Here is a 21,368-nt window from a genome sequence, read left to right as displayed (position 1 = left end):
GTGTAACACTGCCTATTCGATTGAGTTAAAACCAAAAACATTTTAAAGTGTATTCCTCGGCTGCGTAAGAGTCCGCCATCTCGTTTGAATAGGCGCACAATGAATCTCAGGATACGTTAGGCCGCGAAGGACGCACCCGATGGATCCTTCGTAGCCCGTGAAAAGGAGGACGCATTTGTGGGCCAGAAATGGGACAGCCTTTGACGCCTTCAAATAAGCCCTTTGAAGGATGCGGCCCCTGGATTGGGACACAGCAATAGACTGAATTAAAGAAGTGGAAGCAGCCTCTTGGTTTCAAACGTCAAGCTAATACCACCTTAAGCTTGCATTTTTTTCTAATGGCCAGCAGGGGGCGACTCCTCTGGTCTGATTTTATGTAACCAGATAAGAAAATTGCTTTACTTCATAGTTAGGGTGCGGCTACCTGTGATTATACCTGTGACAACTGTTTTAATAAGGATGATATTTCATGCTTCTGTTTCTGAGTCTGTATTAAGAACGGTGCATGATTCTTATTTTGTCATCCAAAACTATAAACTACATAAATGTTCCAATAACTGTAACAAACAATCCTGTGTCTTCATGCAGAAGCCTGTGCAGCCCTTGGTGTGTCATCAGTGCCTAAACACTTGGGCTGAGTATTATTACTCGTCTATGCCAGAGATTCTGATGTCATTCCAGAGAAATCCCCCGTCCAGCTCTGGCTCTCCACAGCTGTTGTTTCAATATTGTCTTTTAAACCCCACATTAATAAAACAGTAATTGAAAGAGCTTTTCGTCCTCCTGTATCCAGTTACTTACACTTTGGTAATATGCACAAATGCTGTTTGTATGGCTATTCCCTCCGGTCCATTTTCTGATTGATGTGTGTGTGTGCACTAAATAGATCCTATAATTGCAACAAAGACAGCTGACGTGTCAATAGTAAACTGCAGACACATTTCTCTTGCTCGAGTTTCTGGTCTTCCTCTTTAGCTGTAATATATTCAGTCAGGGCGAGTCTATAGGCGAAATCAATTTACTGTGTAATGTGGCCAAGTTTCCATCTCTACATGCCTCTGTCTGCTTGTTGCTCCACTGGGACTCAGTTGCAGTTGTCTTCGTTATTTGTTTTTTAGTTTTTCTTCAGTCTGAAAAATAATTATTTGATTAATAATTTGATCAACAGAACATGTATCTGAAATCTACTCAGCTATTGAATTAATTGGCGTAATAGCTTCTGAGGCTCTGGAGGAATCTTTCCAAGTTCTGATGATGTCATAGTTATGTCATCTGGGTTATATTGGTTGGTTTTTCCGACCTCCGACTAGAAAAATTGCGATGGAGTTCCTACTTGTAAACTTGGAGCAGATTCATCTACCCCGACTTCCGAAGTCGGAAATTTCGGAAAAGTTGTCTGGAATGCAGCATTTGAATTATATATTAACAGCAGGTGTGGCGTTTAAAAGAAGTGAGCACTTAGAAGGCAGGGGCGGAGTAATACAAATTAAGCTTGAGTTGCATCGTGGGAAATGTAGGATCCAGTTATATTTAAACTTCTCTTGTATTAGGCGTTCAAAATCAGCATAACTCGACCTCTACTGCTTCAATTTTGACCATTTCTGTTTTAATGAGTCTCTTGTGAGTTCCCTGACTTAATGGAAGTGAAATACTGAATCACAGGAGTCACCCTTTAAATTTTATTTTGAGCAAAAACACACTATGTGATGGTTTCAGTCGCTCTACGGTGAGAATTTGCCTGTTTTCATTTGTCTTACATCATAGTGAATTAAATACCTTTTGGTTTCGGAGTGCTAGTTGGACAAATCCAACATATAAAAGAAGTCACCTTGGAGTGTGCTGGGCTTTTTTCGAAATTGTCAGGCATTTTATCGGCCAAACAAGTAATCACGAAAATGGCATATTAGTGGTAATCTCAGTTTTGTTCTCTTTGGAGGCAGCTATGGTGATAAGCGGTAATTGCGGGAGCACACTTCCCAGATATCCAGACAGTGTTGCATGTGTGACGTCGACAGTTGGCTCCGGTTGTAACTCTTGATTTTCCTCGCTGACGGTCGCTTTCCTTTTTAGACTGTTAGACTCACTTATTGTTGAAGTTGTATCTGTAGTCATCCATCTTTATATAGTAGATTACTGTTTACTCGCAACACTTGCAGAGAGCGGAAAAGCAGCCGCTTAGCTCCGCCTACCCTCTCTGGCAGACCAACCACTGCTGGCTGATGGAAAACAGGTCACTAACTGGACACAGACACCCAGTCTGTAATACTGCAAATGCAAACCATCACCATTGTGTTACCTCATTCAGCGATAGATAGTGACTCAAATAATCTTTAAGATTATCACTTTAATCAATAATGCAAAAAAGTGCAGACTGTGTGGAAGAAGCTAAAAGAAGAAAAAAGAAGTGCTTTGTTTATATGTAGGTGGCTTTTTACTTGTTATCATTCCATAATACAATAGAGAAATCAAATGAATATACTTAATACAAATGTAAATATACAATTGAATATATCAGGATAGGTTGTTTCATGTGGTGCATTTACTTCTGATTTTAGCGTTTTAAAGGTGTTATTAGCAAACAGCAGCCTCAGCGTGACGCCTGTATAACAGTATTAGCTGAATTAATCTCAAGAGCTCAGCAGCGTCTCATTAACGGTGCCCACTCTCCATTGATTGAAGTTACGCTCTGTCAATAACCCGGTAGTTTTGTCTATTCAGGCTGTTGGTTGCCTTGGATTGCATGGCCGTGTGCTTACTCAGCAAATCAAGAGGCTGTCTCATTAATTTGCTATTCAGTGAGGTCCAGTCTGTCTGCTCCAGCGGCACCACGACGTCCTGGTTTTCTCTTTTACTTGAAATCATACTTACAATGTATTTTTAATGACTGTCAACGTGTATATTAATGTTGCTGTTTATGTATCTCCACATTAGCGCCTTCATGAGATGTTTTGTTTGTTTGTTAGTTTTCCATCATGGGTCGTCTTGCCTCTGCTGTTTACCAGCAACAAGGCCTCTCTGGTTGCTAAGGTGGGCCTGAGGCTCCCTGGCAGCCGAGAGCACCTTTGGGCCCCAGAGCCGGGTGCTCTGTGACGCACTGGGAATTCCCCAGGGTCTTTATCGCCTTTACCAGCACCCTGCAGGACGGGATGCAAACAGGGATGTAAAGGAGGGTGAACCCAGTGCTCTCGGGTTATTTACTTTTTTGGGGTAAATTAAGCAAAAATTTGTGGTAAAACTGTGATTTTTGCTTAATCATGCTCATCAACTGCACATCTCCTTTACTGCTGTACTTCTTGACCTGAACTCAAAGCAATCACCATATATTATCACTTTATTCTGTTGGTCAGCAGGTGTGTTACTTACAATAATAAAAGCGCAATCTGACCAGGCAAAATATGTGGTTATGTAAACTTCCTGAACAAACAGCTAAGGAAGTGTCAGACAGGATTGCCACTTGCTCTCCTGTGACTGGCTGTGACTGTTTTTACACCTTCCTTCTAAATAAGGCAGCAGGCTGCCAGGACATATGACCACCGTCCCGATTTGGGTTCTGGACACAGTATCCATCCATCCATCCCATGATTGCTCAACGCCAATGAAACTCACGCACACACACACACACACACACACACACACACACACACACACCCCCTCCCCTCCTGCAGGTCTCCCATGTGAGGAAGAGCTCTGTAAGGTCAGCTACAACTAGCCACAGGAAGACAGACAAACTAGGTTAGTTTACCTTCACAATAAAAGCGCAACATATTGCAACTTTTGTGTAGCTTAAAGCTCCCGTGAAGATTTTTTTGCTGGTTTTGAAAGAGACTGAAATTAATTCTGATGACTTTATATGAGCTATGAAAGCAAACCAGACCATCAGCAACAAGCTTGATTGTTTCTATGAAGCTTTTTTTAATGGCTGAAACTGCTGGCGGGGGGCTAGGTGTCAAACGATTACCTGCACGCTGACTTTGTTTACATTTTTCAGGGCAAAATTTTAAGTGAGTGATACATATGACTATTAAAGAAAGCAGGATGAGATTTTGTGTTAAAAACCACCACTTAAGCATGTACAGGAGAAAATCGGCAAAGAGATAAGAGGTGCAGCTTTGTCCACAGGGGGCGCCAGAATCAACACAAACAGAGAGTTCCTCACAGGAGCTTTAAATCCTTTGACATTATATTTTATGTTAATTCATAGGTTATAGTCTGTCATGTACATACATTTTTTGACATTAGGTAATTTGTTGCCCGAGTTAGAATCTACCGATAAAGTTTGAGAGGTCTTTGGTTGCATGCTGAAGAACAGGCCATGTGGGGCGTAAAACAGGTGGAACCCATTGCCCGAAATGCAATCTGGGAACCCCTTGGCTGTTTTCGGGTAAAAAAATAAAATAAAATAAAAGTGAATTCTGTCTCCAGTTGTTAGTTGGACTGTAAACAATGACCAGCTCAAGAGAGAGCAAGACTTGGCCTGGATATCTGTTATCAGTCATCAGGATATCTGTTACATTTTGATCAGGCAATAGCCAAAGGGTTTTAGAGATGACTGAACTCTTATTTAAATGTAGATATCAGCTTGGAAGCAGTCCAACATGTTTTTTTATGATTTTAAATCGAGCTCACGCAAACATCAGCCTGTTTTTATGACCTTTTTATCTCCTGTTAAATGTACTTGTATTGCTGGCTTTCCTTCAAAATATTAAGATTGGTTACAAATTATAGGACAAAGGGTGAATTCAGAGTCACAAGGTGACGCAGTGAGTGACTGTAGGGTTTGACACCTTGTATGACTTGCAACAAAATCAAGCTAATGAGGGTTTTATTCTGAAAAGTACGACAGGAAACGCTTCTTCCTACTCCGTCTGGCTTGTTTGCCGCTGATGTGAAGGTGCTGCACCCCCCATCATTCCTATCAGAACTGCTGCTGCTGGGGTCCTGTAACTCTCTCCCTCTCTCTCTGCTCCTCCTCCTCCTCCCCTCTCCTACTTTTGATGGGGGGGCGCAGCGGTGAAGTCACAGTGATGTCATTTTAGGATGTGAGAGTCGGGCAAGGTGAGCTGGTTTTGCGGTGAGTGGTGTGTCCCCTCCACGGCCAGCGTTGCCTGATCAGAGGCGCGGAGCGGCGAAAGATGATCATCGCCACCGGCACCGAATCAAGCTCCGCTGCGCTCCGTGCCTCTACTGCTGCTCACATCTCGGGCTATGGGGCCTTGATCTGCCTTGATCCCCAAATCAGCCTTTACCGCCACCATGCCAAAGGACAAAACATAAGAAGAGTTGCATTTTTAGGGCAGGTAACTTTGACCACGTGCCCCAAAGGTGAACTGGATGGCCGTTGCGCAAAGGTGCCTCTACAGCATGTCCAGCGGGGCCAGGACGCACTGGACGCTGGCAGCAGTTCTTGTACTGTGGACTTCTCTCTGGGGGATCGCTTCTTCTTATCCGATTCCGAGCAGGACTAATGCGACTTTATTGGAAAAGAAGTGGGAGACGCTCTTCTCCCGCTCCTATCTGGGCATAGCCGGGGGGAAATCGGAGCTGAACTGGGAGAGTGACTATTTGCAGGGCATCAAAAGAGTGCGGCGACTGTACTGCAACGTGGGCATTGGGTTTCACCTGCAGGTGCTCCCGGACGGCAGGATAAGCGGTGCACACAATGAGAACCAATACAGTGAGTTTGCATCCGGCAAAGCTCTGGGAGCCGAGAAAAAAAAAGAGCGTAACCCTGTGCGCGCGTGCATGGCTGTGTGAAAGTTAGAGCGGGTGACTTGTCCTGCATGATATTTAATAAGAGGTGTCGGCGTGGTTGAAAGTTTCCGAAAGCAAAAACAGTGTACTGAGCCTCGCATCCGTGCAGTGCGAAATATCCTCCCAAGCCAAAAACATGACATGAATGCTTGGACCCAGTTTAGACGCTCACTTATTTTTACCCTGCTGCAGGACACACACACAAACACACACACACACAGAAACGCACGCACTCAGCAGGCAGTAAACCGCACTCACAGGGCATCTTAATGCTTAAACTGCACAAAGGTGCATGTTCAGGAGAGAGCATCATCCAGTCGCAGTGCACCTGCAGGGTTCCACCCATCAGTGCTGCAGAGGCCACCTCTCTGTGTGACACCCTAACTCTGTGTCTCCTTTAGGTCTAATAGAGATCTCCACCGTGGACCGAGGAGTCATCAGCCTGTTCGGAGTGAGGAGTCAGCTGTTTGTCGCAATGAACAGCAGGGGAAGGTTATACGGAACGGTACGCACACACACACACACACACACACACACAGACACACATACACACACACATCCTTCTCAGTGTAAGATGAGTTCATGGAGCTGCTGCATCCTGTGGGTTTATGAGCACTGTTGTGTTTATTAATACGCTCTGATGATAGGGGGGGTTCACCACAGTCCCAATGGAGAATGCTTTAATGTCAAAATGTTCTGCTCCGGCTCAGGAGGATTCAGATCCAAGTCAAAGTCGCTCTACTACAGTGTAAAAGTACTCGTGTACAAGTCTTGTACTCAAAACTGCACTGAAGTACATCAGATTATGAAATGAGTGTCATTTAACAGAAGAGGCCCCTGTCTGTGTATATCAATAAGCATTATTTGAATATTATTACACACATTTCGGTTGTTAAATATCCATCAATGCAACAAATTTATGTCAAATCTGCTAAGTCACTCGTAACCCAGATAAATGTAGTAGGAAGTTCCCTCTGGAATGTAATAAGTAGTGATAAAAATACTTGAGCACAAAGATAAGACGAGCCACAAGGACAAAATAAAGATAAACACATACAGCACTCGGAGTTGTCCTTAAAGTCACTACTGCAGTGGTGTCTTACGCAAAGCAATGGAGTGATAGTAGCAGCTAAGGCAGCAGAGTACTATAAATGTAGAGTAATAGGATACAATCTACTATACATCATAAACAGGATAGTATGGTATGATTAAGTATCCTTACTTAGCGTTTGTGTTTAAATCACAGCAGATGATAAACTTACAGTGAACATTAAACTGTCATGGCTGCCACTTAAAGCTCCTGTGAGGAGTTTTTCACCGGTTATGAAACAGAGTGAAATTAATTCTGATGACTCTATATGAGCTACAAAAGCAAACCAGACCATCAGCGACAAGATTGATTATTTCTATATAGATCTTTTTAATGGCTGGTGGGGGGGTAGGTGTCAGAGTTTGCCTGCCTTTGTTTACATTTTCCAGGGTAAACATTTAAAGTGAGTGATACATATGGCAGGATAACACCACTTAAGAACATACAGGACAAAATCAGCAAAGAGATAAGAGGTACGGCTTTGTCCACAGGGGGCGCCAAAAGCAACACAAACAGAAAGTGAGCAAAGGAGCTTTAACAATCCAACATTTCATGATCAGAACCGTTGAATATTTAACAAACTGTATCTGTGGCCTGTCCACAAAAGTTCCAACATACAGACCAAAAGGCATGTTTTATGTGATATTCACAAATGTACGCAATATTAATGTAAGATTAATGTCAATTCAGGTTTTCTATGATTGATTTTTAAAATCTGCACTCTTTAAAACTTAAACTAAATATGTTTTTCAGGAGAATAAATGTAGCAGCAACTATATAAACTCAGATCTAACAGTAAATAGTATTAAAGTGTGTATACTGCAGTGGAAACACTGTACTTAGTATTAATGGTTAACAGTCCTGTTGAATTGTGATGAGCCTCTTGTGTGATGCCTTTAGCTTTCTTAAAGTGCAATACATCGTGCATGTTTTTAAGTTTCATTTTAATTGTACAGTAAAAGATCCAAAAAGGTTATGTAGACTTGGCTACAAACATTTAAACATTTAAACTGTACGCGCTCAGACTTTTTCCTCACTATTTAATAAGACGGTTTATGATTGTCAGCTTTTGTTTTGCTGTGAGAAGTCATTGGTTAAATAATAAAGGGTACACAGCTTTAATCACTTCGTCCAATTGTTAAATATAGTTTACGTTTGAAAGTTTGTCACATTATACGTCAAAAAACAAGTGTCCCTGTTTCCTAGCGCTGCACAAATCGCCGAGCAGTCGATCGTATCTTATTTTAATCAGTCGGGATTATCTGTGAGTTAAAGCAGGAGGCGGATATCTGCATTGGAAAGGGGCATTTCTTTTTGCAACAACATGCCACCTCCTCCAGTTTCCCTCAAAGCATGCGTTGTAGGCCGGCTGTCTGCCAAAGTAAAGGTCACGCAGAAACCATGCATATGTTGTGATGATCATCCTGTGCTGTCATGAGATTCACTCACCCTCCCCTCTGTCTGTCTCTCTTTCTCTCTCTTCTTTTCTTTTTGGGGGATTTTTTTTTTCAGAGAGTCTTCGTGGATGAGTGCAAGTTCAAGGAGACTTTGCTGCCCAACAACTACAACGCCTACGAGTCTTTTGTTTACAAGGGCTTCTATATCGCCCTCAGCAAGCATGGCCGCGTAAAGAGAGGCAACAAGGCCACCACCGCCATGACTGTCACACATTTCCTCCCGCGGCTATGAGAGAAACCGGCAATAACTCACTAATTTGCACATGTGGATGTTCTTCCAGGTAACACAGAAACGCATAGTTATGATATACACATGGACGGACTACAAATATTTATTCTGTTTATATATCTGTATATTTGGATAGCTATCTTTGTATATGTACCGTGCTGCTTATTGTTTTTATGGCAGGGAGAGCTGAAGCCTTTGCCTGTCTCACTTTACCTTGGTGCTTGCTGTAACCGAACGACGTGTCACTTCCTTTTTTGAGATGAAGGATGAGCTGTATCCTGTGCTTTTAAAGAGTGAAATGAATACTTTTTATTACCTCAAAGAACCACTTTACTAGAATAAGGGATGCATGGACTTTTGCTGAAATATCTGCTGAGTTTATCGTTTCTTTCAAACTTTTGAAAGCGCTTGAAGGCTCCCTGCTCGATTATCAACGTCCGGCAGTGGGGGTAAAAACTTAAATGCACTACCTTTGCTGCACGATTTAAAGGTGCCTTGGTGTTCCCACTTGTGGCCCCCTTAAACTTGCATGTAAGAGACACCCGCTGGAGTCAGAAATAGGGCTGACACTCCGCAGAGGGCCTCAGAGGAGGGGGGGTTGGACTATCTCTGGTTTATTTTCTTTTCTGTAATTAGATCGATTAAGTAATATACAATCTGTGGTCGAGACCAGAGAGCGGTCGGCCATGGAGGCTGGCGGGAGGCCATAAGTTTGACTGTGTGCCATCGCCGGCTAATAAACAGGGTGGAATACTTATCTATCGGAGCATGGAGAACTTTTTTTTTTTTGGACCTGGCTTGCACAAGAAACGGACTGAGCGGATAGATTTGCGAGCACACAGTAGAAACTGCACATTGTCTTGGACAGAGCTCCTCCAGTAAAGTGGGCTGCTGTTTTTTTTTTAGAGCTTTAGCTGCTGTTAAACACGATGTCCACGAAAAACGATGTAAATAGTCGCAAATGTTAAAAGAAGAAGAATTCAGGAGCTTTTTTACGCTGCTTTGTCGCAGTTGCCTGAATGAGGCAAGAAGAGTTCAGGTTGCACAGTTGAACCGTTGATGATGGTGATTAAATGTTTTTGGTAAGAGTCGTTCCCGTAAGTTTTGATCTCCTTTTGATTTATCTTTGTGGTGGAGTTTGTGCGCCCGCTGGGACGCCTCCTCCGGCCTGCCTGTGTGCTCTGCAGCAGCACTGCAGTGGCAGCGAGGTGTTGGGAGCCTGAGGCAGATTGAAATGCAATTATGGATGAGTCAATGGTGTGCCCTGAAGGACTGAAGGACAGTGCAGATGGAGGACGGGACGCACGCTGTAAAACGTGTCCTCATTTCTGTTGAGTTTTAGCTTCATTTGGTTATTTTGAATTATTAAAGAGAGAAACTTTATAGTACAAAATAAAAGTATTGGTGGCAGTAAATATCTTGTTGCATATTCTTAGGATTCTGTTCTTGCTTTGCACAGTCTCTGAGAATCTTTATAGCGTGCGTCTCCCCGAATATCTCCTGCAGCTGTTTACTTGAACACCTGAATCTCGCCTCCGTCCGCTCTTGCCTTCAGAGAGGAAGCAGGACTATTTAAATCCAGGAAAAGACGTATGCTGGGGAGCCGGCCTGCTGTCTTTGTTGTTCGTCAGACCCCCTGCAGGAATGTGGATCTGCCAGGATGACAGGCAGCCTCCCACATACCTGAGTGACTCCCCCATCCTCCTCCCTCAGAGCTCTACCCATCCCTTACCCCCCTCACCCGCTGCAGGCAGGGACCTTGGGATTCCGGCTGTAACCCAGGAGCTTCCTCCTCTCCTTTCAGCCTTTTTTAGTTCAAGGTCAGAGTCATGGACCGGCCTTGGCCCCGACCCTAATGGTCGCGGTCTTGGGCTATATGGGTCTCACTGTTTCCATGAAATAGGAATTTAAATCATCTTTTTGATGCACAAAATTCAAAGCAATCATTAAGTGGTAGATCTCCCAGGACTCCTGCTTCAGATCTGCAACTATTTTTTAAAACAATCCCATTTCTTTTTCTGATTCCAGAGCTCCACCTCTTTAAAATGCAGCTCCACACCACACCCTCCCCTCCCTTTTCCAAGCACTAGTGTTGGGATATTCTGGGGAGGGGACATCTGCAGAGTTAATGCAGTGTGTGAGGAGCACAGTCACGCAGAGCCTCACCTCTGCTGCTGCACTACAATCCTGCAGGACGGCACCACAGCCAACCTCAGGAGGTTTCCTCTGCTGCTGCTGCTGGGCACGGCCCGACCTCAAACACGTCGTCCCAACACACTGACACAGTATCACCTGCTGCTCGTTTGTCTGTCACGCACAGATCGATTCATAACAGTATTTCTGTCACGGATAAATCTTGCTTTTTTTGTTCCAAGGACATTTTGTTTTTCAGGTTATTCAGGAGCTTAGCTCAGACAAAAGGACTTGTTGCTGCTGTAGGCGAGGCTGCATGAAGTACACGGACGTACGTTTCTTGTTGGGAGTAAATTGAAATAATTTTGGATGAAAAAGCGACAAAAAAACTTTAAGCATTTTCAGCTTAAAGGGTGTTGAAGGGAACTTTGCGCATGCACAGCAGCAATGACTTCTCGTGCCACCTCACAGACAAGATGTCTGACGTCTCTCGCAGCACCTTATTAACGACATCTTGCTCATAAGCTATTTCTCCGTTAAAACGAGCGCTGGATCCCTAAAAGAGTGAAGGTCTGTGTCGAAAACTATTAAAGCTCACCTTTAAGCTTTGACCAAAAATTTCTATCCAGATTTCTGTCGTCTTTTTTTTTCTTTCTGCAGCTTCTCATAGATCAAATTTGACTTAACTGAAGGTGAGGATTCTCTTTTTTAATAATGTTTAATGATCTTTTAGCAGGCCGGAGCCCCGAGCTGAAACAGGGGTGTGTGTTTCAAGTGGTTTTTTTTTACTCCTGCTCTGAAAGGGAGTGAGGCTCCGCTCTATTCCTCTCATCTCTGTTCTCATATACCTCACCCTCTGCCTTAGTTTTGGTTTGCTGATGACTGTAAATTAAGACGAAACAAACTTCAGTCATTTGTTTCTGAAAAACAGACGATGCTAAGTAAGGATATTAAAGTTTTTTCCTTTTATTTTTGTACGTATGTGCTGTGCACAGCAGTCTACTGTATTCCTGAGATAACAATAAAAGTTTTTTTTTAACTGGTTGCGGGTAAAGTGTCGTTCTCTGTGTATTTACAGGTCGCATAAAAAAACAACCACTACAGCAATATAAAAACACTCAAGCACAATGATCAGATTGTTATTGATTTTTTAAAGGTTGTAGCTGCTTTAGGTGGAGCTAGCTTGAGCTGCAGATACTGTTGGCTAGTTTGCTCTAGTGGTTCTCAACCTAGAGGTGGAGGAAAAATGGTAAAAAGAGCTTTTCTAGTCTTGCGAGCACTCAAAGCGCATGTCACATTCACACACACACACCTTCATACACTGATAGCAGAGGCTGTGAAGTGCCCAACGGTCAGTCAGTCATCACACCATTGGCTATGCCACCAGGAGCAATTTGGGGTGAAGCCACAGCCGCCACGAGGACGGCTCTGCAGGATAGAGACAATAAGAAATAAACAAACAGCTCGACTCTTTGGATAATAAGTATCTTAATGTAACCACGTGAGAGGTTAAGAGTTGAAGTCTGTCTTGTTGGAGTAAAAAAACACTTAGACTTGGATGATCTTCATTGTCATTCAATCTATACACAACCGTGCACATTGGAGCGGAATGACGCTGCATTGGCTCACCGCATTAATAAAAGTGGATAGAGCAGGAGTTCTCTACAGCTACAATAGTAATATAAATATATACTGTCCTATATAAACAACAAAATGCTCACAGTAAAAATCAATGTGTCTAAAATGCTTCAGAGCAGGAGCACTCTATCGCTACAAGCAGAATAAATATAAAAGTGAGTGTATATTACATATTGCCCATAAATGGGTGATTCACAGAATATGGCACATAATGTTCTTACACTTGTAGCTCAGTGTAAGTGCTTGTGTATGAGGGTGGCTGAGGGATTATTGTGAGTGTAAGAATCTGACGGCTTGGGGGAAGGACACAACTACACAATGCTTTGAGGGGTCAAAAACCAAAAAGTTTGGAGGCCACTGGTTTGGGGTGTTTTTTGTCACTGTAGCTCATACATCTTTATTCTAATGAAAGCAACCTGTAAAGGAAGCATTTAATAAAAATGCTCAAGTAAAGTGCAAACGGCTCACAGGACTTGAGCAAATGTCCAATCCTAAATAAGTATTTTCATTTTACGATTTAATTCTATTAAATTATTATGATTTTCTATTATTTATTAACTGGAGAAATTTGACTTTAAGGAGTCTTTTCTTTAAATTGGTAAACAGTCCAAAGCCGAAGCTTCAGCATCCAAAAATAGTTTGGCCAGTTAAAATGCAAGTTTGAAAAGTGAAACAGAACTAAACTAGGGAGTGGCTCCCTCTGCTGGTGGCATGCTGAACATGTTGGTTCTCAGTTGGTGCGTAAAAAGCTGCAAACTGAACTTCAAATAATAAGTAAACAGCTAGACCATCTTGGTTCAATGAAACTGTAAGATTTTTAATATGTCGCTTAAATAATTAATAATTCGGGATTTTGCGCGAATTGGAAACGTCGATTTTAGTCAACTAAATCAAAGTGTATTTTATTCCTATTGATACAATTAAATCGTTTTAACACAGGTCTTCACGTTTGTCCTTTCTTTATGCGTTCTTCTTCATATTACCCAATGCAACAAGTGTCCAGTCAAAACAAAACTGAACCAGTGGACTTTGGACCATTAGGAAACAGTCTCAGAATAAAGTTTAAGGTGGATGAGTCAAGACGTGTCACCAAAAATAAGACTCCTGTCTGACCGAGAGCATCAGGATAAACAGACAGAGGTGGAAGTGGCCCTTCCGCTGCAGCAAACCCGCACATCTGCTTTGGGGGCGAGTTTCTGTTTTTTTACGCATAGGATGTGAGCAGGAGTGGCACTCGGGGGGCTTTAAATAGGAACTGTCTCCAAACTTTGGGACAACAGAGCATCTGAAAACCTCCAGCAGCTCGCAGTGGAAAGCGTCGGGTATTTTTTTTTGCTCCAGGATGGACGTCAACAGGAGACTGGGGATGAGGGACACCGTGCTGGCGCTCATCCTCGCAGTCCTTCAGGGATTTCCTCTCGGGGAAACGGCAGCGAACCCGTCCCCGCTTGTTGGATCCAACTGGGGGAACCCGAGGAGATACGTTCACCTGCAGACATCCACAGACCTCAACAACTTCTACTTGGAGATCAAATTGGATGGCACCGTGCGCAAAACCACCGTCAGGAGTTCATACAGTAAGATTTGTTTTCTAAGTTTTTAGAAATATCATTTTAATGCTTGTTATATAGATAAAAGTAGTTCCGTCTTTAACAATGTTTAATCCATTTTGTTTCCTGCAGGTGTGATTTTGCTGAAAGCTGAAACGAGGGAGCGCATGGCCATCCTCGGCGTCAAAAGCAGCCGTTACCTGTGCATGGATTTGGAGGGAAACCCATTCAGCTCTGTAAGTAAAGACCTGCTTTTAGTTTGATTTATTTTTACTTTTAATTCTATCGATTCGCTTTTCTAAGCTTTTAGTTTTCAGTTCATCGAATTCGGCATCCTTGAAACTGTTTTACGCATCGTTTTTAACATCGCTTTCTAGGAGTTTCCATCTTACGCACAACGCTACGACGTCCTAACATCAATATAACTGATCATTCTTTAATTCCTGAATCCGACTGATTGTTACTTTTAACTTAGTATATTTTAACACCTACGTTAATTAAGTAAATTTCACACCAATGTGGGGTTTAAGGCTTAGATGTCTTCCATTTTACGCACTTTTACGCACAAAATTAGTTGAAATGCCGGCCGTATACAAGTAAGTTTTCTCATTTAGATTTTTGTTTATTATTTCATTGATATCAAGTAAACAAGTTGACAACACTGGCGAGGTGATTTCACTCCAAGATGTGCTTCTTAAAACAGAAACAATGTACAGAACTAAGAGAAGTAAATAACTGATTATCTTTGTCCAAATTCTTGAGTGTTTTTTATATTTCAATACATTTTGCTTCATTTAGTCTAATGAGTGGCGTCGTAAAGTTTTGGCGTGATTTAGTCATGACATCTGAAAGGGAATTAAACGCCTTTTTACAAAGCTACGGGCCTGTCCAGTGCTGTAGCCATTTTTGAGATGAGCTCTGATACTCTGACGTAAATTACAGTTAAAAAGCCAAAAAGACAAAACAAATATCTTACATCTTGAAAAAGGTGCAATATACCGATACTGTAGTTAAATGTTCTACTTCTCTCCCTCCTTCTTTCAGCCCATCTGCCTCAGGGACGAGTGTCTGTTCAACCATAAACTTCTGGAGAACAACCGGGACGTGTATTACTCCAGCCGGACCGGCATCCTGTTTAACCTGGAGGGCTCCCGGCAGGTGTTCACAGCGGGCCAGAACGTGCCGCAGACCTCCATCTTCCTGCCCAGAAAGAACACGGTGCCGCTGGAGCGCCTCCTGCTGCACCGGGAGAAGAGGAACCAGGTGGTGGATCCCTCCGACCCGCATAACGTCCTCTTGAGTAGGACCGAGGAGGGCTCGGACTCCCGGGCGGTGCCGGAGGAAGACACCGACCTGGAGCTGGAGGTGGAGGTGGAGTTTGAGGCCGGGGACGATGGTCGCAACGTGTCCCGGGAGACGCCACTGGCTCCGTCCGCCCACGACCCCTGGAACGTGCACTCTTCCAACGCGGCCAGCCCCCGGAGCTCCGGGATCATGGGCTGATTTTAGTGGTGACTGATGCGGATATATTTGAGCTAGTCTGAGTAAATCCAAGTTGAACTTTGTAGTTTGATATCATGTGAGGGGGGGAAAGCATTTCCATGGTATTTTAATTTGAAAAACTCTTCAGGTAGTTCCTTCTCTCCACTCTGAGCAAAGAGTGTATTTTTTAGTCATCAGTCATTAAGAAACAACAGTGTTTCTATAATGTATGTACAACATATTTGACTTGACTTGCACATTTTATAGTGCCAAAACTCTGTACATCGCTTCATTTCAGTCCACTGCAGATTTAAGTTAAATCTAGTCTTTTGTCCCTTTTTTTGGAGTGAGGTTTTTACAGCTGGTCTGAGAAACCCATATTTCAAAGTGACATTAATTTTATTGCAAGACAGAAGTTTCTGGAAGTCTGAAGGTCCTGTCTATTGATATAAACAAGGCAGACAGGATTTAAAACTATAATATATACATAAAATATACTTAAGGAGCTGCATTTAGTAGAGTTAGGTTAGGTTTCTTAAGGTCCTTAGCTTGAGTTGGATATAAACAAAGTTTATTTTATTGTTAGATTTTGAACCCAGAACAGCTATTCCAAAAACCTTAAGGCTATATCTGTATTATATGTTGTCTTTATGTGTCTGTATTTGTACAATCTAATTCATGACTTGAAGTAATATAAGTACAGGGTAAACAACCTTTACATGGCGTCAGCTATAAATTTGAACTCTTATGTGATATTACAGGTGGCGGGCACCACAAGCAAACAGACAAACCAGTCCCAAAGAGTATTTATTTATTTAAGCCAATTCCTTTATTGTTATTTATGGTATTTATAAGAATGCTTTACTCTTAAATGTACATAAAAGAAATCATGGTTTGTTTTTGAATGTAAAAGTTGGATTTGTGGATGACGTGTTGCCAGAATTTGGGATAAAATAAACTAAGCTTATAAGAAAACATGTTAAATGTTGTGTTATTTATGCAAACAAATATATAATATAGCTGTGATTTGTTTAGGCTTTGGTGTTCTAGTGTCCAAAGGAAGTCATGTATATGTTAAACATTGACCCAGTTACAGAGCAGTACCACTCGTTTGCTTCATACCCCGCACTTTCACACCTCTTCCGCCTAATTAACAAAAAGGTACATGAGTTGCAGCTGAGTCACTTTACTCTAAAAATAAACGTGGTGCCATTTTTTACTCAAACTGACTGTTAAAACGCACGAAGTCAACCATTAACCCTTAACCCTTCAGCGGAACGGTTCGACACTGGGAAACACCACTTCCGTTATTGCTGTTGCCAGGCGACCACTGGAGATTCCAGGAAGTTCCTGCTCTCAGCTAGAAAAAAATCAACTATCTGCTTTAAATGGCGCATTGTCAATTTAACGCTTCCTTTTGTTATGTAATAAATAAATAACACACAATAACACAAATAGAGAGCTGGTGGACTGATTTAGTTACTTTTAGTAACTAGTATGGCTAGCTGTTTCCCCCTGTTTCTAGTCTTTTTGCTAAGCTAACCTAATGCTAGCAGTAGCATTAATAGACAGGTAATAGAGCGGTATCGCCAGGGAACAAATAAGCTTTGATACTTTTACTTTACTAAACAAATTTTTTAACAGCCTGTTATATCAAGTTGGACGGTATTCCTTGTATGCAATAATTTCTATGTGTCAGAATGCTTAAGTAGCTGTGTTAATGAGAAGGTCTTCTGGTTTTTAAAGGTGTGTCTTTGTGTCATAAGCATAAATAAATCACATTCTGTTTAAAATATTGTTGCTTTATAGGTTGCATGGCCATTTATTGACTAGTTTAGACAAAATGACACAAACAATTGCACTCAACATCATAAATCAGTGTTGTTATGTTATATTGCACAAGTAAAATAAGCAGCACAAAACCAGAGATGATGGATTACCCCACTTGTACCAACCAGTAGGAAATGAATTGTCAATACAATAATGGCATAAACATCAAATCTCTTCTACAAATGCTTTTAAACATAGCAATCTAATGGGGCTTCTTCCTCTATTACTGGTTGTATTTTGTCAGGGACAGAATGGTAAATGTGCATTTGTATTATTTTTAGGTTTTACCTTGCAGTATTAACATAAATAGATCCCACTGTTTTTAAACTACTGAGGCCATGATGGGCTGTGAGGCTCAGTCATTCAGTCGGGAATAAAAGTCTAAAAATAGAAAAGAATAAAACTTCAACTGAATACCAATGAGCCTGAAACAGATAAATATGTAGCACCCAGACACAAATACAAAGACGAATGTCAAAAGTGTCACTTTGCAGTATTTTGTCATATATGAAACCCTGTATTATTTTCTGTCATCTATAAATATGTATGAAACTCAACAAAGATTCAGTGTTGTCATGTTGTATTGCACAAGTAAAATGAGCAGCAACACAGGAAACACATCAAGGTAAAATGCCACACTTACAGTGCTCAATAACACATTAAATAGTTCTGACTTTGGTATAACATGATAAAAGAGGCAATATACTTAATATTAAAAATAAAGTATGAACCAAGTGCCTACTGGCCCACTGTCGAAGGATGAGGAGTGTTTAAAAGTACAGTACTTCACAATGACTTGAATATTGATTCACTTTAAAACACTATTGCTTATTCTTACTACATAATTTTAAATGTGCATTGTTGTATTCAGTTACCTGTGGTAACTGTGAGGTCTTTGACCCTCATTTCCCTTTAGTGTTCATGATTGTTCCCGTCACAGACAGTATGCTTACTTACTTACTTTCCATCCCATTCTCTCCCTTTACATTATTCAGCAGCCGTGAGCTCTTCCAGGTGATCCTTCCTGTTTGTAAAGACGCAGCGAGCAGCAGAGAGGACGGGAGAACCGGATTCAGACTGGCTTAGAGTGAGAACGAAGCGGCCGATGCCTGTATTGGGACAGGGTGCAAACAGATGGGACATCTTCACCCCGGCAGGCAGAGAGCTGTTTAAGTCCTCCACAAGGTGCTTGTTGGCTATACGGATGTAAGCGCCGTGGCTCACGACCAGAGCATGGACCGACACTCCCTGGAGACCGTCATCAGCAGAACCATCGGGAGCAACGTCCGAGGCAGCGGCTGAGGTCCCGTTTGTAGCGTCTCCAGGTGAAGCATCTGGTCCTGACCAGCCGTGCACATCAACCATTTGCTTGAAAAGAACTTTGAGGAATTTTTTGAACCGCAGCCTCACCTGGAAGCAGGGTGACAGTTAACCAGAGCTTCCAGAGGTTCCTCAAATCAAAGCAGTTTTGACAGCGCGAATAGCCTTTCAGACAATGACTGAGCTTAATAAATCTTTTGTTTCCTTTAAACTATTTTGTCTTTTTGCATGCCGTTTATTAAAAACAATTGTCTGGTGGAAGATTTTTCAGTGCGAGGATTTGTGGCTTGTTTCACTTTATTTATAATCCTATAGTATTATTGTACAGTAATAAGAATAGCAACACAAAATAGCATTAAAATAAATTATAAAGTGACAAAAATGTGCCATAATCATCAATTTCTACTGTCTTTCTTACGCTCCATTATATTGTTTGTTTATTCCTTAATTTTAAAGGGAATATGTTTGGGTTTTGAAATGTTGGTTAAACGAAACAAGACGTTTGAAGATGTGATACTGGGCCTTTAAATTTGAGTAGTAGGAGTATTTTATTATAGTAAAACAACATTCATACTTTTATTTCAAGAAACAGTTTTAAATGCAATATCCAAAATGGACACTGCATGGCGCTGTTGCACAAGCAATACTCTCTTGACCTTGAGTTTCAAAGTGACCGACTGACTCACCTGGTTCAAAGTCTCTCCTCCTGGAGGGGTGAAGTCACGACATGACTGGCCAGCAGCGTTTGCCATGTTCTTCATGTCCTCTTTGGGATGCCCTTCACAAACACCAAAACCCTGCATTGACAACACAACCACAATTTAAAGCTCTGAAATAAAAATGTTACAACACTATATTTATTATTTACTTACCCTCTCTCTGAGTAGCGGTTCCAAAACCATCTCCATGCCAGAGCAGTGAGTGTTGTTTCTCAGAATGAGTTCAGCTGTCTAACAGAGGAAATGAATACTGGAATTACTGACTGAAAACGTTTGTAAGTGTTAAAAGAATGTGCCATGTTCAAACTAAGGTGCCATTAATCCTTTGTCAGCATCTGTGAGTCAAAGACCACAGAGACATGAGTGCTCAAACAACTATTTCATAACGGGAAGTCTTTTACATGCATCCTGTTTTTCTCTTTTTCCTACACAATTAGGAAAAAACCATGAGAGAGTTTCACTGGTTTGACACAGGTATATGTCCCTAATGGAAAATAAAGTAGAGCTACACATATTTAAGGCTGAACAGATTTCCATTTATACAGTATGTGTATGTTAAAGACAGATACAAGAGTCTGCAGATTCAGTTGCAATTATTAACACTGCCTATGAGCTAAATGTAGGTTAATGTAATCTTTAATCTTTAGGCTTTAATGACAATCATAAATTTATGGCACAATGTGATTGTACTCTGAAGGTGCTATCAGAAGATTAAGCCTGTTCTGTTTCTTGAGTGTAATGATAGAGAGGTATCAAAGTTAGCTAAGATGTTGACAGTTAGCTAAGGAAAAAAGAAGTGCTAGGAGTGGCAGGAGGATGTTTGCTATGTGTGGAGCATGTCATTAAGCAAGCATCACTTAAACAGGATTTAATAGTACATTTTCAGGGACTATATTTAGCTCTGGATTAAGACACGTTTCAAGCTCTAGTGCAGCGGTTCCTACACTGTGGTACTGGTGGTACAGGAGCTTCACATGGTGGGACGAAAGAGCGTTGCATGAAAGGTCTAACATTTGCACTTCAAGTTGCAATTTTTGGTCTTGGTCTTTTCATGGAGTTTACCCACAGGTGGCAGTGATTCTCATTTCACCGTCCACTAAACAGTGATTGATATCCACATGGAAGAAACTTGATACGGCCCAGTTGACAGCTGCTTCTGCCACAGCCAGTTGCCTCAGTAATCCAACTGCACTTAAATAGGACGGTAAACAAACATTAATAACCTTCTTACCTGTACAGCTCGTTGTAAATTACTGGAGAACACATTGTTAAAGGGGATGTCTCTGAGGTATCGTCCTACCGCCTCCCCCTGCTGCATACCCGTCTCTGACAAGGACGTGTCCACACCTTGTCCTTAAAAAACACAGACAGGATGTCAGTATGAATAGCTATGTCTGCGATTTATCCATATACAACTATGGTTTTCAGACTGTGTAGAGGGCAGATTAATTAAATCCAGTTAAGCGTTAGCTTTCCTTAACACGTTAGAATATCTTTACCGCTATAAAACACTCGTTTGGATATAAATACAAAGTTGTATTAATGCTGGAGTAGAAAATGTAAGACTAAAGAGGTGCAGCTTTCAGATAACGTACCTTGCAGCAGCTTTTCCCTGTTGTACGGTGTTTCCCCACTGTGTGAAAATACAGCAATGCCATTAAATAGTTTAACCTCCACAGCTTTTTTTTTTTTTTACAGAAGACAGCAAGCTAGTAATAGTGTTTTCAAATATACAGCTAGCTTAGTTAGCAAAGTTACTGAAGTCTTGCCTCTGTCAACTCTAACAGTACAGGGGCACATTCAGACGCTATGCTTCATGACCAAACTGGCAGGAAAGACCTCTTCTGTGGAATACTGTCATAACATCAGTCCCTTCGTGTTCAAGCCCTTTTAACAAATAAAGAAAAAATAGACCTGAAAATAATCACTTACTGTCGCACGAGTGTCAGACTGAATGTAAACATTTTCCGCAGTGGGTCTTGTGCTACTTCCTGGTTAGTTCGTCCGCAGCTGATATACATAGGCACGCAATTGTGTTACGTAGCACACTGCGTCATGACGCAGATCAAATCAATCAACAATTTTCTTCCTATTTAAAACTATTCTTTTTATTACATATATATTAAAGAAAACTATTTTTTGTCATGTATATTGCTATATTTTGCACAT

General features: G+C 41.6%; 3 protein-coding genes across 4 annotated transcripts; 2 read left to right on the top strand and 1 right to left on the bottom strand.

The window, feature by feature from the left end:
* Window positions 1-5,331: 5,331 nt before the first annotated feature.
* LOC138599595 (fibroblast growth factor 6-like) lies at window positions 5,332-10,047 on the top strand. 2 transcript variants are annotated; one of them, XM_069671337.1, is made up of 4 exons: window positions 5,332-5,674; window positions 6,153-6,256; window positions 8,354-8,579; window positions 10,034-10,047. In XM_069671337.1, the coding sequence occupies exons 1-3, from the start codon at window positions 5,332-5,334 to the stop codon at window positions 8,528-8,530; spliced, it is 624 nt and encodes a 207-aa protein (XP_069527438.1). In that variant the 3' UTR covers window positions 8,531-8,579; window positions 10,034-10,047. The 2 variants fall into 2 exon arrangements, with proteins under 2 accessions (XP_069527438.1, XP_069527437.1); XM_069671336.1 differs by lacking the exon at window positions 10,034-10,047 and having other exon boundaries at window positions 8,354-8,763.
* Window positions 10,048-13,640: 3,593 nt separating this feature from the next.
* Window positions 13,641-15,351, top strand: fgf23 (fibroblast growth factor 23). Its single transcript, XM_069671538.1, has 3 exons — window positions 13,641-13,875; window positions 13,981-14,084; window positions 14,893-15,351. Exons 1-3 carry the CDS (start codon window positions 13,641-13,643, stop codon window positions 15,349-15,351), a joined length of 798 nt encoding a protein of 265 aa, XP_069527639.1.
* Window positions 15,352-17,133: 1,782 nt separating this feature from the next.
* Window positions 17,134-21,195, bottom strand: tigarb (TP53 induced glycolysis regulatory phosphatase b). The gene is made up of 6 exons (XM_069671183.1): window positions 21,132-21,195; window positions 20,795-20,832; window positions 20,431-20,552; window positions 19,353-19,430; window positions 19,167-19,277; window positions 17,134-18,570 (listed from the first exon to the last, which is right to left on the bottom strand). The coding sequence occupies exons 1-6, from the start codon at window positions 21,161-21,163 to the stop codon at window positions 18,148-18,150; spliced, it is 804 nt and encodes a 267-aa protein (XP_069527284.1). The 5' UTR covers window positions 21,164-21,195; the 3' UTR covers window positions 17,134-18,147.
* Between the last annotated feature and the right edge of the window lie 173 nt (window positions 21,196-21,368).

This window comes from Semicossyphus pulcher, unplaced genomic scaffold (assembly GCF_022749685.1).
Source record: "Semicossyphus pulcher isolate SPU_LCO1_2020_fin unplaced genomic scaffold, fSemPul1.0.p SCAF_20, whole genome shotgun sequence".
In the NCBI taxonomy this organism is placed as follows: domain Eukaryota; kingdom Metazoa; phylum Chordata; class Actinopteri; order Labriformes; family Labridae; genus Semicossyphus; species Semicossyphus pulcher.
Note: the sequence above shows the minus strand (reverse complement) of the source record. Positions and strands in the feature narration are given on the sequence as shown.

Coding starts and splice junctions, on each gene's coding strand:
- LOC138599595 (XM_069671337.1), top strand. CDS start 5,332: ATGGCCGTTGCGCAAAGGTGCCTCTACAGCATGTCCAGCGGGGCCAGG. Junction 5,675..6,152: donor ACACAATGAGAACCAATACA/GTGAGTTTGCAT, acceptor TGTCTCCTTTAG/GTCTAATAGAGATCTCCACC. Junction 6,257..8,353: donor GGGGAAGGTTATACGGAACG/GTACGCACACAC, acceptor TTTTTTTTTCAG/AGAGTCTTCGTGGATGAGTG.
- fgf23 (XM_069671538.1), top strand. CDS start 13,641: ATGGACGTCAACAGGAGACTGGGGATGAGGGACACCGTGCTGGCGCTC. Junction 13,876..13,980: donor CACCGTCAGGAGTTCATACA/GTAAGATTTGTT, acceptor TGTTTCCTGCAG/GTGTGATTTTGCTGAAAGCT. Junction 14,085..14,892: donor AGGGAAACCCATTCAGCTCT/GTAAGTAAAGAC, acceptor TCCTTCTTTCAG/CCCATCTGCCTCAGGGACGA.
- tigarb (XM_069671183.1), bottom strand. CDS start 21,163: ATGTTTACATTCAGTCTGACACTCGTGCGACA. Junction 20,833..21,131: donor AGTCTGACACTCGTGCGACA/GTAAGTGATTAT, acceptor ATTTTCACACAG/TGGGGAAACACCGTACAACA. Junction 18,571..19,166: donor GAGGAGAGACTTTGAACCAG/GTGAGTCAGTCG, acceptor CCCTGCTTCCAG/GTGAGGCTGCGGTTCAAAAA.